This window comes from Astatotilapia calliptera, chromosome 13 (genome assembly GCF_900246225.1).
Source record: "Astatotilapia calliptera chromosome 13, fAstCal1.2, whole genome shotgun sequence".
NCBI classification, from domain to species: Eukaryota; Metazoa; Chordata; class Actinopteri; order Cichliformes; family Cichlidae; genus Astatotilapia; species Astatotilapia calliptera.
The window spans coordinates 16,840,345-16,854,107 of NC_039314.1; the positions used below are offsets into that span (position 1 = coordinate 16,840,345).

Here is a 13,763-nt window from a genome sequence, read left to right on the forward strand (position 1 = left end):
CAAAGGTTTCTCCATGTAATGATCTGCTAGAGAGTGTGGGGAGCCACAGCCCTGTCCTCTATGGTATCAAGCAGGTATGGAGGAGATCAAAACTCCAGACATCCAGAGGCCCCCAGAACACAAGAGACCAAGGAAGACCCACAGAGGGGCAGCCGCGCCACTGTCCCAGTAAGAGCTAAGGAGAGTCCCAGATGAGGGCTCACTCAGCAGCCGCGGAGCAGAAGCCAGGGGGAGTTGCAGTGACGCGCCCGTGAGCTCCGCCGGCAGCCAGCTGTGCCTGAGTGACCGAGCCCCAGGCCGAGAGGCCGGGGGCACCCCACCTCCAAAGTGGCCCAAGCGAGCCCCAATAAGCGGCCGCCAAGGAGTGAGCCGGTGTGTACCCGGACGCCCACCCCCAGATACAAAGAACCACCAACGCACCGATACCTGAGGGAGTCCGCCACCGGCAGGGGAAGTGGTGGTGGGTGGAGATAGGCCTCCAAACCTTGGAGGGCCCGAGATGTCCCCAGAGAGGTGGCGTCTGATACCCAACCTGACATATAGACACAGACATACAGGCACACACAGACACAAACATCCATTCCCACCCTCATGCTCTCATATGCACTTCACACTCAACCGACGTGGAGACAGACATAAAGGGACGCTGTACACACGATCACACTCCCCAAGCGTACTCTACTAACCGGGTCTAGGTACCCTTGCCCCTGGAGGGGGGAACTGCACCCAGACCCAGGTGGTGTTACCCTTTTCCCTGCGGTGGGGAGAGGCAGACCGCCCCGACTCCGCAGCAGCAGGGAGGCCCCAGACCGCAGTCGGACGGCCCACTCCTCCTAGCCCCCCCGCTCCAGTAGGCCGCAGAGAATGGGGGTGAGAGAAGACTCCAAACCTCCCTCCACCCGCTCATTGTAGTGTTGATGCATGTGTGTTCTAAGGTGCAATTAAAACCCAGGAGGGCATAGAGCTACCTGCCAGAGAGCAGCAGGTAAGCGCATAGTCCCTCCTGCTAGCCCTCAATGTCTACATGTATTTAAAATTGAGAGGTGGGCAATGACGCCAGGGGTGAGGCGTACACCCTGATGGTAACTTGGACTCCGTGTATCGTGCCCACCCCCAAGATCCTATATGTATGTGTAATGAGGGTGTGAGTAATGTGAATGTCTAAGTTGTGTCTGATTTTTTTAAGGAAAACAGTTTTTCATTCCACTAAAAACAGGACAAACCCACCAGCATGAACATTAAATAAACTATTACAATTGTAAAACAAAAATCATTTACAAAATGTAATAATTATCAGTGGGTCCCAGGAAATAGAATGTGACATGGGATTTAGATTTCCGTTACCAGGATGGTCGGGTTCAGCGTAGTCTTTATCACCACCTGTCAAAGACACATCATCAATATTCATGTTTGCTCAGGTTATTCACTTGTTCACATCTGTCTGAGATCATTCATACTGTTGTATGGATGTGTGTACAGTATGTATATAATTATCAGCTATGTAAAAGATATTATCATCTCTGTATTCTTACCTAGTTGGAAGTCCGCCATTCAAACTCAGAGAGCCGCTGGAGGAAGGTGGTGATCTGAGGGCTGATGCTTGTAACCTTCCTCTTTACGACACGACCTGTCTTGCAGCTTGTACCAAGTTTTGCAGGGCATTTTGTTCCCATGTCTGGATTGATCCTCACAAAGAACCTTTTAACGGAAAAAAGGCTGCTTTAATTTCAAAATTAAAACATACATTACAGCAATCACCTATATGTTTCTGCAACTGTAGTCAAGCTATCACATATATTTCATTCTTAAATGGTGTAAGCTTTAATGGTGTAAAGTATTTACCTCTGTATCATCTCCTGTGTGATGGACGCTGACTCCTGATACTCAAGGTTGAAAACGTAGTATGACGCAAAGAAGACAGCAAGGGTGCTGGCAAAGTCATGCATCTGCTCAGGCTCATAAAATACCTTGCCCTCCAAACTGATCATCCAGCGGCTTGCAGACATGAAATTATTCCCTAAAAACAGACAAGAGTCCAATAAGACAATGTGCTCACACTTACAAATAAGGTTTCCACAAGAATGCTGGATAGCAGGCCTCACACTGTAAAAAAATAGAATCCACACAGTTTGCTGCTATTTCTCTTATTATTTATTATGTAATGAAAATTATGATCAATTACAGGAAAAAACTGCCTAATGTTTTAGCATTTTGGCCTGTGCTGAAATGTTAGGCTGTTTTTTCCTGTTGGTCATTGTGTATAATAAATAATAAGAGAAACAGCAGCAAACTGTGTGTATTCTATTTTTATACAATATAAAACAGACAATCCCCTGTTAAGTAAGTTGTTGTGGGTACAAATACCACAATAATTACATAGATTTTTTACAAAAATATTACAAGAGGATTGAAACTATTTACTTACCAAGCGCTATTACCCTTGGTGTGATGGGTAAGGTCATCTCTCTCTCAACAGACATCTTGGTGGAAAAAGCCTTTAAAACACAAACACTGAGGCTACATCACACTGTCAGCGCAGCCAGCAAGGGCAGGAGGACAGCAATGTACCACACTGGGCGGGAAAAGACAGAGAGACAATTGTTAATTTAACGTTGCATTTATTTAACCCTTGAAAAATATATTTACATAAGTAAATAAAAGAAAAAAAACACACAACCCATCTTTTCAAGAATAATTCAACTAATTGCTCTTTTGACCAACCTAACACAGACGTTACACGGTTTTCCTATGAAAAAGACCCTGGAAGACGTTGTATTAAAGGAAAAAAAACATGCTCCCCTTCCCACTTAAAAAAATAATAAATATTAAACTTAGGTTGGAGTTCCTCATGCCACCAACCTAATGTTATATTAACTTTTTAGTGTTGTGTACTGCAGCTCACACAAAATTAAATAAAGCAGGCTAACCTACATGAGCAAGCTCAAAACTGGATAAGATTGTTTTAGCAGTCTCTAAATTTCCAAAAAAAAGTTGTCTTTCTTTATTCTCATTAAATGTGTATTTTTACCTGCTGCTTTAGCTGAAGCTAAATGTCCCACTGTTAGCATGGCCAGCTTCTCAATAGTCATAGAACAGAAGCGCAGGAGGACAATGCACCACACTTGGCGGGAAAAAGACAAAGACTGTCGTTGCGCCTGTGTTCTTCGCCCCTCCCCGTGGAAAATATATATCTAAATATATATTTAAATAAGAAAAGAAAAAAACACACACAACCTATTTTTTCCAGAATAATTCAGCTAATGTGCTATTTCGACCAAGCTAACACCGAGTTTAAGCCCCCCCGCCACCCCTCCCCCCCACACACAAAAAATATATATGCTCTTAAGAATTAATAAACGAGTATGTTAGGTAGGAGAGTCCTTTGCATTACCTTATGACGTCCTGTTTGCAGTTTCCACACAGAGGTCCAACAATAACGAGGTGCAAAATCTTTTGTCCTCTCGAGCATATCGTAATGAAGAGTTTTTTTTTTTTTGTTGTTTTTTGTTTTTGTTTTTTTTTTCGTAATGAAGAGTTAACAAAGTTGGACTGTCTTTCCTCTCCTGTCAATCACTGGATCACAGGTCATGTCAGTCAGGATATGGAGTGGTGGTTGGTAGAGGTAGGTGGGTGGGCGGGGCCAGCATGCATTCAGTGTGTGTTTCACTAAGTTGGGTTGACTAGTTCCCAGAAGAGTTCTGTACATGTTGCACGTTCAGTAAATGAGCAATTCAGTTACTGCTCGACTGAGAAGCCTCCGCCAAATTATTACAATATTCTCCACTGACTGAAGTTCGCCTTTGGCAACGCAGTGGCAAGCACACATTTGCAGCAGCTGTGCATGTGCATACAACTGCATGCAGCAGATTAGATGATCAGAATTCTTGAACCTTACACACAGGCAAGTCCCCTAAAAACCATAATACTTTCACTGGTATCATACTGAAATATGGCATAGGTTGGAGGAAAATCTGGAAATGGTTGGCAGTGAAAGAGTTAAAATGTAATGCACTATTGCAACCAACCACTGAAAGAGTAAAAATACACAAACAGTATGATGAACCATTCAAATCACATAATACAGTAGCACTACTGCTAATGTGTTAACGGTAGGTATAACTACTACCGCAATTTTAAAAAATACAGTAAGTAAATGTAAATAACCTTAATATACCCATAATGCAAAGCAAATTACAGTAATTAACTGTAGAAATGTTTTCAGGTAAGTTACTGGGCATTTTGTGGTATTTTACTGTGAAAAATACAGCAAAGGTTAACAGTGTAGACACATTTTTCAGCTTTTTTTTTTCTTCTTTTTTTTGTCAACAGAAATGTTAGTTGGCCAAGTAAATTTTTCATATTTTATTTATGTGTAAGTTCTTAGTTATGCAGCCACCCCCTTTTCGCCCCCTCATTTTGTGTACTCGAAAGAGTGGTGCAGTTTTGCAGATTTGATCTAGAAAATGAAAATATCATTCTTTGACAAAATAAGTTGGAAAAAACCCTGCTCAACAAAGTAATGAGAATTTAGTACCGGACGACAACCCACAATCAAAAAAGGGTTCTGGTGTTTGCACTGCTAACCTAAGCCACTCTCAGCAAATGAAAATGTGGAATTTTTTAATATTCTTTAAAATTTGATTTAGTCACTGAAAAATGTGTCAAATGACTAATAAATACTCTATTCATACATTATTTAACCTTGTCAGGTAAACTGTACTTCCTTTAGTCTGTTCTATTTATTTTAAAATGATTGATTAGTACATACCTATTCTCCTGTTTAATCAATTTGGGGGGAAAAAATGGGATGGGAGTATCTGGCCTGGCAGTGCAGTGGATTATAATATGTTTGTCTCAGTGATCAAATACAATGTAACTGGTTAATGTATTGCAGTTTGTAGGAGCTGGAATTATAGAATTACAATTTACAGATACATGAGAAAGATGTGGTTTTAATACGGGCTGCTTGTCTCGATGTTTAGCCTGGTGTATTTCTACTTGGGTGCGAGCCATGTGCAGATGAGTCTGTTAGCCAAGGCTAATCACTTCCATCGTTAGAACACTGGAGCTCCCTTGCTGCCTCTGATTTCATCTTTTAGGTAATGAATAGCTTCGAACTGGTCTAGCACGCCTAATCACACAAACTAACATTTGTTAAATTTGGGAGCCAAGCAATGAAGCTGCAGAGGCACTTTTTTAGACTAATTCATTTTCTTTCTCTTCTTGCCACACGAATCTATGGCATCACCTAGAATTACAGAATAAAACAACTTTTTTTTTTTCCCTCACAGTCGCTGAGAACAGCCCCCTGATTCTTTAATCCAAATTTTATATCTTGGATGTGCATTTATGCACACAAGGGACTCACCTTAAATAAATCTTTATTTTTTTCCACATTCTTCACCAAAAATGCCACTGGTGATCTTCAGCTCAAGGACCACAAAAGTCAGGATATGGATTTAGGATTCTGAAAAGCTTATAAAATGTGATAGCCACGTGGTTCAGGTTTTGAAGCCACAAAACAGGAAGTGCTTCTTAAACTAACCTTATATTAATCTATGGATTTGATATACGTATTCCAGAGAGTTTGCTATATTATATATATATTCCAGTGTGCAACTCAAAGTGTCTAAAGTCTAGATGTGTGTGTGTGTGTGTGTGTGTGTGTGTGTGTGTGTATATGTATGTGTATATATGTGTGTATATATATGTATATATGTGTGTAAAATATATAAAATAGTATATTTTACTACTGAGGGATGCTGGAAAAAGTTTTGTTTTTGTTTATTAGTGCTTAGAGCATAATCATGTCAGGTTGCCATGACAACCATATCATGGTTAGCTTTTTGGTACATGCATCACTACCAGCAGCTACAGTTAGTTATTTTTCTTCTTCCATCTTTTTTTTTTTTTTGTGGACTTTCTGAGAGTGCATGCTCGCCTGTGTTTATCTGGGACCTTGCTTGAAGTGGCGTCAGCTTCTTTTAGACTCTAGACTTTAGACGCTTTGAGTTGCACGCTAGAATCGAGGAGTGGGTATCACATTACTGTGACCCTTGAGCTTGATTTTCAGATAGTTGGCAAGTTGAGATCAGTTTGCAGTCTCTAGTTACAAAAGTCTGACATAAGTTGAAGCTTTTTTATTTTTAAGTCCACTTCTTTGTAACTGCAACTGTTCTGAAAACCGATTGAAAGCCAAGCAGTGAGGCATTGTAGGCACCTTTAATATTTATTTTCTCTTTAGGTGCATTTATCTACCAACACTATGAACTGTATGCTCCGTTTTATTTATTGATTTTCCAATATATAAACAGCAGCAAACAACATATAATATAAACATATTTCACAGAATTTAAATAGAAAGAATCAGCTGAATCAGTTTGAATGTGTCAGGACAATCTGCTACTGCTAATTGGGATGCATTAAGGTTGTAAACATGGCTGTTTAACATGAAACACGACTGAAAGAAAAACTTCCTGTGCTCCAGTTTGTCTGGCACTGTTTATTAAAATGATGTCTGTTCTAAAAAAGCATACTGGCAGCATGCCCCAGGTTTTATGACTTAGATGTTTGCATAATTTTAAGAGCGTGATTTCTCATGTGGTCACTTAATGAATGCTGTAGCTTTGTACTGTAATTGGATATGAGAAGGAGGTGTTTAAGGTGCAGTCTGGGGATTTTGTTACATTGATTTGCAGTGAGCTTTCCCTCTAAGGAGACAAGTGGACCCAAACGATATAAGGGGCAAGTTCTTTTTTCCTTTTCCTTTAATTTGTCATCCAGCTTATGTAAGAGTAATTTCTGAGTGTCGTATCAGTCACATTTTATCAGTGAATCTTGGCTTTTTTTTTTTGCCTCTAGTCTGTTTTGTTCTGCTGCAGTGGTTGACTGTTCTGTTACATATTTATCAGACACTAGTCTTACATTCTTTTCGCTCTAAAAATCTTCCTCTGGCAGCAATCAAAGGGGAACAGCATCAACACTTCCACTTAGCAGCTGGAAATCAACAATGAAGTGTCATTACTACAGTATTTGACTTGTCACCATTTCAGATGCACATTCTTTGACAATTTGAGCATTATTTTAAAAGTGAGTTGTTTTTTATGCAAAAACAAGCAAAGCAGTTCAAAGAAACAGAGAAGGACTATAAAACATGGCACTATACTTGCAGATCACAAAGGTCTGTGCAGAAAAAATGTTTTAGTCCGTTCAATTTTACAAATATTTGTTAGAAATGGCTCCACGCAAGTGAAATATAAATTATTAGGTTATAATGTATTGTTTATATTGTAGTGTCCCTCTAACAGAAGAAAGAGATGTCGGTGTTTATTAAGAATAGTAACACAGGCTACTGTGGGCCGTAGCCAACGCCAAAACAACAGGGAAAAACGTGCTCTCCAGAATCAAAACAAACCCCCGACTCTCGCTCCTTTTTTCCCCACACACCCACAACATTCTCTAACACCCGCCCCCCAAACACTCTCAGCCAACCACACATATGATCTCTTCCAGACTCTCTGTCATCTGTCACAATAGTGGTGGAAGAGTCTGTAGGGGTGGAGTCCAGGTCTGTCCGTGGCCCACCCTGTTGTCCCAGTGAAGTGGCCGCGATAGGGGGCCAGTCTGTCCCGGTGCAGGGCGACCCTCCATCCCCTTGTGGGCAGTAGTACCCTATACACCACTTCCCCCAAGCGTTCCAGAACCTTACAGGGTCCAACCCAGTCACTGTCCAGCTTAGGGCATCTGCCCTTTTTCCTCTGGGGGTTTTACACCCAGACTAGTTCCCCGATGTCAAAATGTCGGCCTCTGGAATGGACGTCATAGTTCCTCTTCTGCCGCACCCCCGCACTTATCAGTTTCCTCCTAGCAAAGTCATGAGCAGACTCCATGTAATCCTGGAGCTTCCTCGCATAGTCAGGACCCGGTTGATCCCCATCAGCATCAGGGGGTCGGCACTGCACCAGATCCAACACTGCTGGCATCTGTGTCAAGGACAAAGGGCAGAGGGGGGTCAGGTGAAGAGAGCACTGGGGCCCCCGGTAGGGCTTTCTGCAATGAGGTGAAAGATCCCTGGCAGCCTGCTGTCCACTTGAAGGTCACACTCTTATGGAACAGGTGGAACAGTGGCGTGGCTATGCAGGAAAAACCCCTTACAAACCGTCTGTGGTACGATGCCAAGCCCAGGAAGCTCTTTAACTTGTGCACAGATTTTGGGGTGGGTCAGTCCTTCACAGCTTGGATCTTATCATCCATGGTGCCGCCCCCCCCGCCCCCCAGTCGGTGGCCCAGGAACGTGACCTCACGTCGCATTAAGCAGCATTTCTTTGGGTTGAGTTTTAGTCCTGCTGCCAATACCCTCTCCAGGACCTGTCTGAGGGCCCCAAGGGCAGCGTGGAAAGAAGCACCATGGACCAAGATGTTGTCCAGGTACACCACGCATTCTCCGTGGGGAATTCCAGTGAGCACCTTATCCATGAGTCTCTCAAATGTGGCAGGGGCATTGCAGAGACTGAAAGGAAGAACTTTAAATTGCCATAAGCCTCCGCTGGTAATAAATGCAGTCTTTGGTCTGGCATTTGGTGCGAGGGGTATCTGCCAGTACCCGCTGTGTAGGTCTAGGGAGGAGAACCATGAGGATCCCGCCACAGGGTCAAGGGTCTTATCTATACGCGGTAGAGGATATGGGTCCTTCTTTGTCACCTTATTCAAGGGCCAGCCCCATCACACAGTAACTCTCTCTCTGTAGCCAGCTCCAGGGACTCCTGAAGGGATTTAGGATGAGCTAACAATGTCTGGATCCGCAGCTCATCCAGAAGCAGGGCCTGGAGGAAGTGGTCACAAGCTAATTCGCCCTGGATGGTGGGGGGCATGTGGGCATAGGTGCGGTGGACCAGCCCCTCAATGTCATTAGCTAGGTCCCTAATGGACTCCCCCGGCTGCACAGTTCGGAGCGCAGCAGGCTTGGAGCAGAGCAAGAACCGCACCGCCTCTTCAGAGCCCAAACCAAAGCATCATAATCCCCCCTCCCTCTGGGCTCAAAAGCAGCAAGCTAGACACGGCATCGCCAGTAAGGCACATAGGTAGCTGCAGGGATTTCTCTTCAGCAGACCACCCACCGGCCCTGGCAAACAGTTCAAATTGTGCATGAAAAGCTTCCCAGTCAGCCATGCCATCATACCTGGGGGTCTTCATGGAAGCGTGGAAAGTGCCTCTATACATCGGCATGTCTCTCTCCACACACCCCCCCCCCCCCCCCCCCCAGTCGCTGTAGGAGTCCCCAAAGCCCAAAGAGCTCTGTCGGCCACCCGAATGGTGAGAGGATGCAAAGCTGGCTTCTGTCGCCATATTTGGCTCACCCGCTCTCTGTGCTCCGTGAACCTCCGTTCCCCGGCGGAGTAGCCATGTCCGTGAGTGTCCGCTGTAGGTTCTCCCTTGATCTTGGAGTAATCCATTGGAAGCATTCCGCACAGTCCCGCAAAAATCTCCAGCGTCCACAGCCGATGCCGTGAGTCAGGGCGGCACGAGCACAGATAACTCTGGAGGCGAAAGCTTCACTTTCACTTCTGACACCAGTGTAGCGTCCCTCCAACAGAAGTTGTAACCCAGTCCATTACACTATGCTTGAGGACAACTTTAATTGTGCTGTCACTTTGTTCATTTATCATGCGGGTAAAAGCACAGCTTTTAGGAAGATAATGGGCATAGGGCCAGAACTCTAAGTTAAGGTAATCTACTTTTCATATAGCTTTCTCCATTGTGATTATGCACCTCAGTAACACCAGATTGAGGAGCCTCTCCTTATAATTTTCGCTTTTGTGTAGCTTTCACACATCTTTCCTAGTCAGACTGAAAAATAATAATAGGAAAGGCTATAGAGACTGCAATGGCACTGTAAAATTGTTCTTGACAGAAGCAAAATGTTTTTTCCATAACAGTATATTGTGAAAGGGAAGAACAATTTTTTTTTTTTTTTGTATTTTCTGCTGCAAACAGTAGACAATGAATATAAATTGGCAATGATTTGTTTTTTGCCACTGGTGACCAACCTATAATCAAATCATTTTGTTTGTTACAAAATGTGCTTATGTAGAATAAATTGAACAGAAGTGTTATCTTTCCTTTTGTATCTACAAAGAGAAATACATATTAACAACAATAATCTACAGTGAGTCTATAAAGGTTTGAATTTCTTCTTTTGTTTTGTAATTTTGCCTTTTAAAATCCATTGTGGTGGCGTTACAGTCAATCAGTCAAGATGTGATTTAAGGGCAGACTTTTGCTTTAATTTAACAGCTCATGCAGAACAAAGGTTTGGACAGTTTAGAATGATATAAAATGGAAATTAAAACTACAGACACTTTGATTCATTATTTTTATTTTTAGAGACTCAAAAGTAATGGTCTTCCTAGCATTCTAGCATTTCTGTGCTAGGCAGTGCATTTCAAGAAGGTACCAGACAATTTGGCCAGTACTAAAGTTTTTTTCTGTCTCTGGGTTAATGATGATGATGATGGTCTGCATCATCATCATTATTGAATCATTAATGAATCTTGATTGTTGTATTTCAAATCTACCATGATGGTTTAAAGAAGAAAATGCTTAAATAGGTAAACAATCTTGTTTAATTCTCCCCAAAAATGCATGGAGCCAACTTTACAGAGCAAAAAAAAAAAAAAAAAGCACCCGCACTTTATTACACAGTAAGGGGAGATAAGGTCACCAGCAGAAATCAAAACATTACCTGAACCACTTAAAAAAAATTTAAATGTCATCTGGGATTCTAATACAGACTGTCTCAGTAGTAAAACCTGATTGAACACTTCCATTTTTCTAATATAATGTTTTTAAACATTTTGCTATAAAGGGTAACTTTGAAACTGGTTTATATTTGTTGTAGTTTGATGAAGCAATGCTGGGTTGTGTTTAGGACTTGTTCAGTACTGACATCTCTGGCAGCTGATCTGCACCAAAGCACATGAACAGGAAGAGGTGGAACAACTCTATTCTGGATGAGAGGCGATCAAAGTAACACAAACAGAGGAGAAAACAGAGACGAGCACATTTTCTTCCTTTCAGGAAGTGCAAAGCCCCTGCACTGAGGAGTAGAGAACTACATCTTCACTATCTATGTAATCCATAACTCTGATTGCTTCATTCAACTCTGCCCACGCTATTGTAATCTTCTCATTATTGTCCTCCCCCAAAAGTTTAATCACTTTTCATCAAAGAGAGAGGATGGCAGAGATGCTGTATAAACATCTAAAAAATTTCTACAGCAAGTTGCGGGGGTAGTTGTGATTGAATTACTGGGACATGATATGCATCAAGGTGGAGCAGAGTGGAAATAAACTGTTTCTGTTTGAGCTTTTTTTTGTTGCGTTGTTGCTGAAAACCTTGAAATCTCTTGATGATCATTTCATTTGCTATTTTATCTAGGGATTGAGAGTAACGTAGTTTCTATTCTCTGTATGTCCTGTACATGTGGCAGAATTGACAATAAAGGTGACTTTGACTTTGACTTGACTTTGATGATGTCACTTGTGGACCACTATGAAAGTACTGCTGCGTAAACAGAGTATTGGAGGCATTTTACGCCACTTGGTCAGCATCTCTCCAGGTTCCCTGTTCATTAAAGTTGGAGAATCCTTGTTAGCATATGTAAATTAGATACTGTGTTCCCATGTCAACCAAGAAGAAGCTGCGAAAGAAATGACTTCTCTCCTCAGGGTGGCTGGTTGTGCAGGTCTGGGTTTTCTCATGTGAAAGGGATCAAAGCAATCTTACTCAGCCCTCTTAAGAAAGAAAGATGTACGAATGTGGGAAATCAAATCTGCTTCAAAAGGGAGCACCACTGGGAGCAAGAGAGATGAGAAAGCAGTGAGTGAATAGGAAACCAGTGTGAAATCACCCCTGTTGTTGCACCATTAGAGACGAGACCACAGTAGTCTCCGGCTGTCCAGAGAGTGTTCGTGGGAGACAACTATTGTTCAGGTGTGTTTGTTTAAAATGTGTTTAGATACGTGTCTGCACAGGTTCGTGTGAAAGTGAGAGGTAAAGGTGTGCTTCCCAATGTGAGTGAAAGACAAAAATGAGTGAAAATAAAGGGAAATCAACATTACACACTATCAGCACATTACAGGTGCTGATAGTGTGAGTTAGAGGTTTGACTTTGTCAAGCGTGCTTTGATATGAGAGTGTTGATGCTTGTGACCCCCCTCTTGTCCCCTTAGCATATGCTATGAAAGCTGATTTCACAGCTTATCAGCTGCAATGAGAATAAGCCTTGTGAGTGAGGTGTGACATCAAATAGCACAGACAGATAGAACCCTTCTATTCCTCATACTGACACTTTACCTTGCTTTAGCTCGGAGTGAATGCTGTTTGCTGTGGTACGGTGCGCGAGTGGCACAACAAGGCTCAACATATAATCTGTAGGCACTGCTTTGCTTGTAATTTCCACTAGATCCAGAATATGTGTATTTACTTTAAATCCCCCAGTAGTCCACGCACCATCATAATATATTGAGCTCATGTTGTCTGTACTGCAGTTTGTAATATTTGTGATACAACACGGGGGCTTCTTTTTCATCCAGTGTGCAGTGTTAGGCTATTAGATGCTACATGATTTTCTTTTTCTTCTTCATGTGTAAAAAGTATTCACTCTCTGTAGAGTAAGGTGCTTTAAAAGGTTGGTGGTTTGCTCCATGAAGTAGAATGAAGGAAGAAGGTCAGCTTAAAGCGATAGGAGAGGGAATAAATTCCATTAAATGAAAGTTGTAAAAGCTGAAGATGAAATGAGGCAAGCTTTTAAAACACCACTCTTATAGTGACACAGTATTCTAAGTACATTAAAAGCATGTTTGTATTTAGTTTTCCTTGAAATTCTTATGTTAGTCATAGCAGTTTGCCTCTACTTCAGTAATGTTTTACGTGGATGCTGTATTGGGTAACAAGATCAACTGCTTGGGAAAGGAGTGCCCTGTGTTTGTACATATATTGATATACATATGTATGTTAGGCTATGGGTCGGTCTCAGCTGTGCATTTAAGTAACTTAGAGACTGACTGACCAAATGAATGAAAAACTATTTCTGGTGATTTGTTTTGTGCAGGTGGGCAAGCAATAAGGCTTGACGGAAGATGCGACGGGGGTGGTGGCTCGTCAGATGGCTGGGGACAGGAATGGCAATCCTCTCTTTGCTAACCCACAGCTGGGGCCAGAACACAGAAGGTATGAGCAGCCAGCACTAAGGCCATCACTCCTCCTTTTCAGTTAACTGTAGCTGACTCGTCAGTGGACACTTGTAATGTGTGAAAGGCAATGTTTTGGGTTTTTTTGCTACAACAGACCTGCATTGTTAGAAAAAAATTTCCACAGCTACATCACGCTAATTATTATAAAGTATGTGGTAACCTGAGGCGTTAATTGTTTTCAAAGGTTATTATTTAGAAAGAGGATGCTCATTAAGTTCACTGATCATGCTAACATTTTTTGCCTTGTAGTTAAATGCTCAGGTTTATTAGAAAGGTGGTTTTTGTAGTTTCTACTCACTGAGTTTGTAGCAGGTGCTAGTCAAAAGTGATTTCCAGCTGTATAAAATCGGCACGTCTTTAAACATAACGGTTAAAGGAAGCAGCACATACAGACATGCTTCAAATCCCGACTGTGTTGCAATATTGCAATTCAGGTCAACTTTAAGGTGCTGTACTTGAAGCAAATTCCCTTTTTCCCAACTCCGTTTCCTTCTTCGTTTCATCCTGTAC

The 13,763-nt window shown here is 42.1% G+C and overlaps 1 protein-coding gene across 7 annotated transcripts in view; it reads left to right on the forward strand.

Moving 5' to 3' along the window:
* Positions 1–13,763, forward strand: part of LOC113035231 (protocadherin-15-like) — a 222,786-nt gene that overhangs the window by 59,991 nt on the left and 149,032 nt on the right. For all 7 annotated transcript variants that reach the window (XM_026190643.1, XM_026190644.1, XM_026190646.1 and 4 more), the window contains exon 2: positions 13,112–13,230. In XM_026190643.1, the coding sequence (XP_026046428.1) occupies positions 13,140–13,230 (91 nt within the window). In that variant the 5' untranslated portion in view covers positions 13,112–13,139. The remainder of the gene's footprint in view (positions 1–13,111; positions 13,231–13,763) is intronic.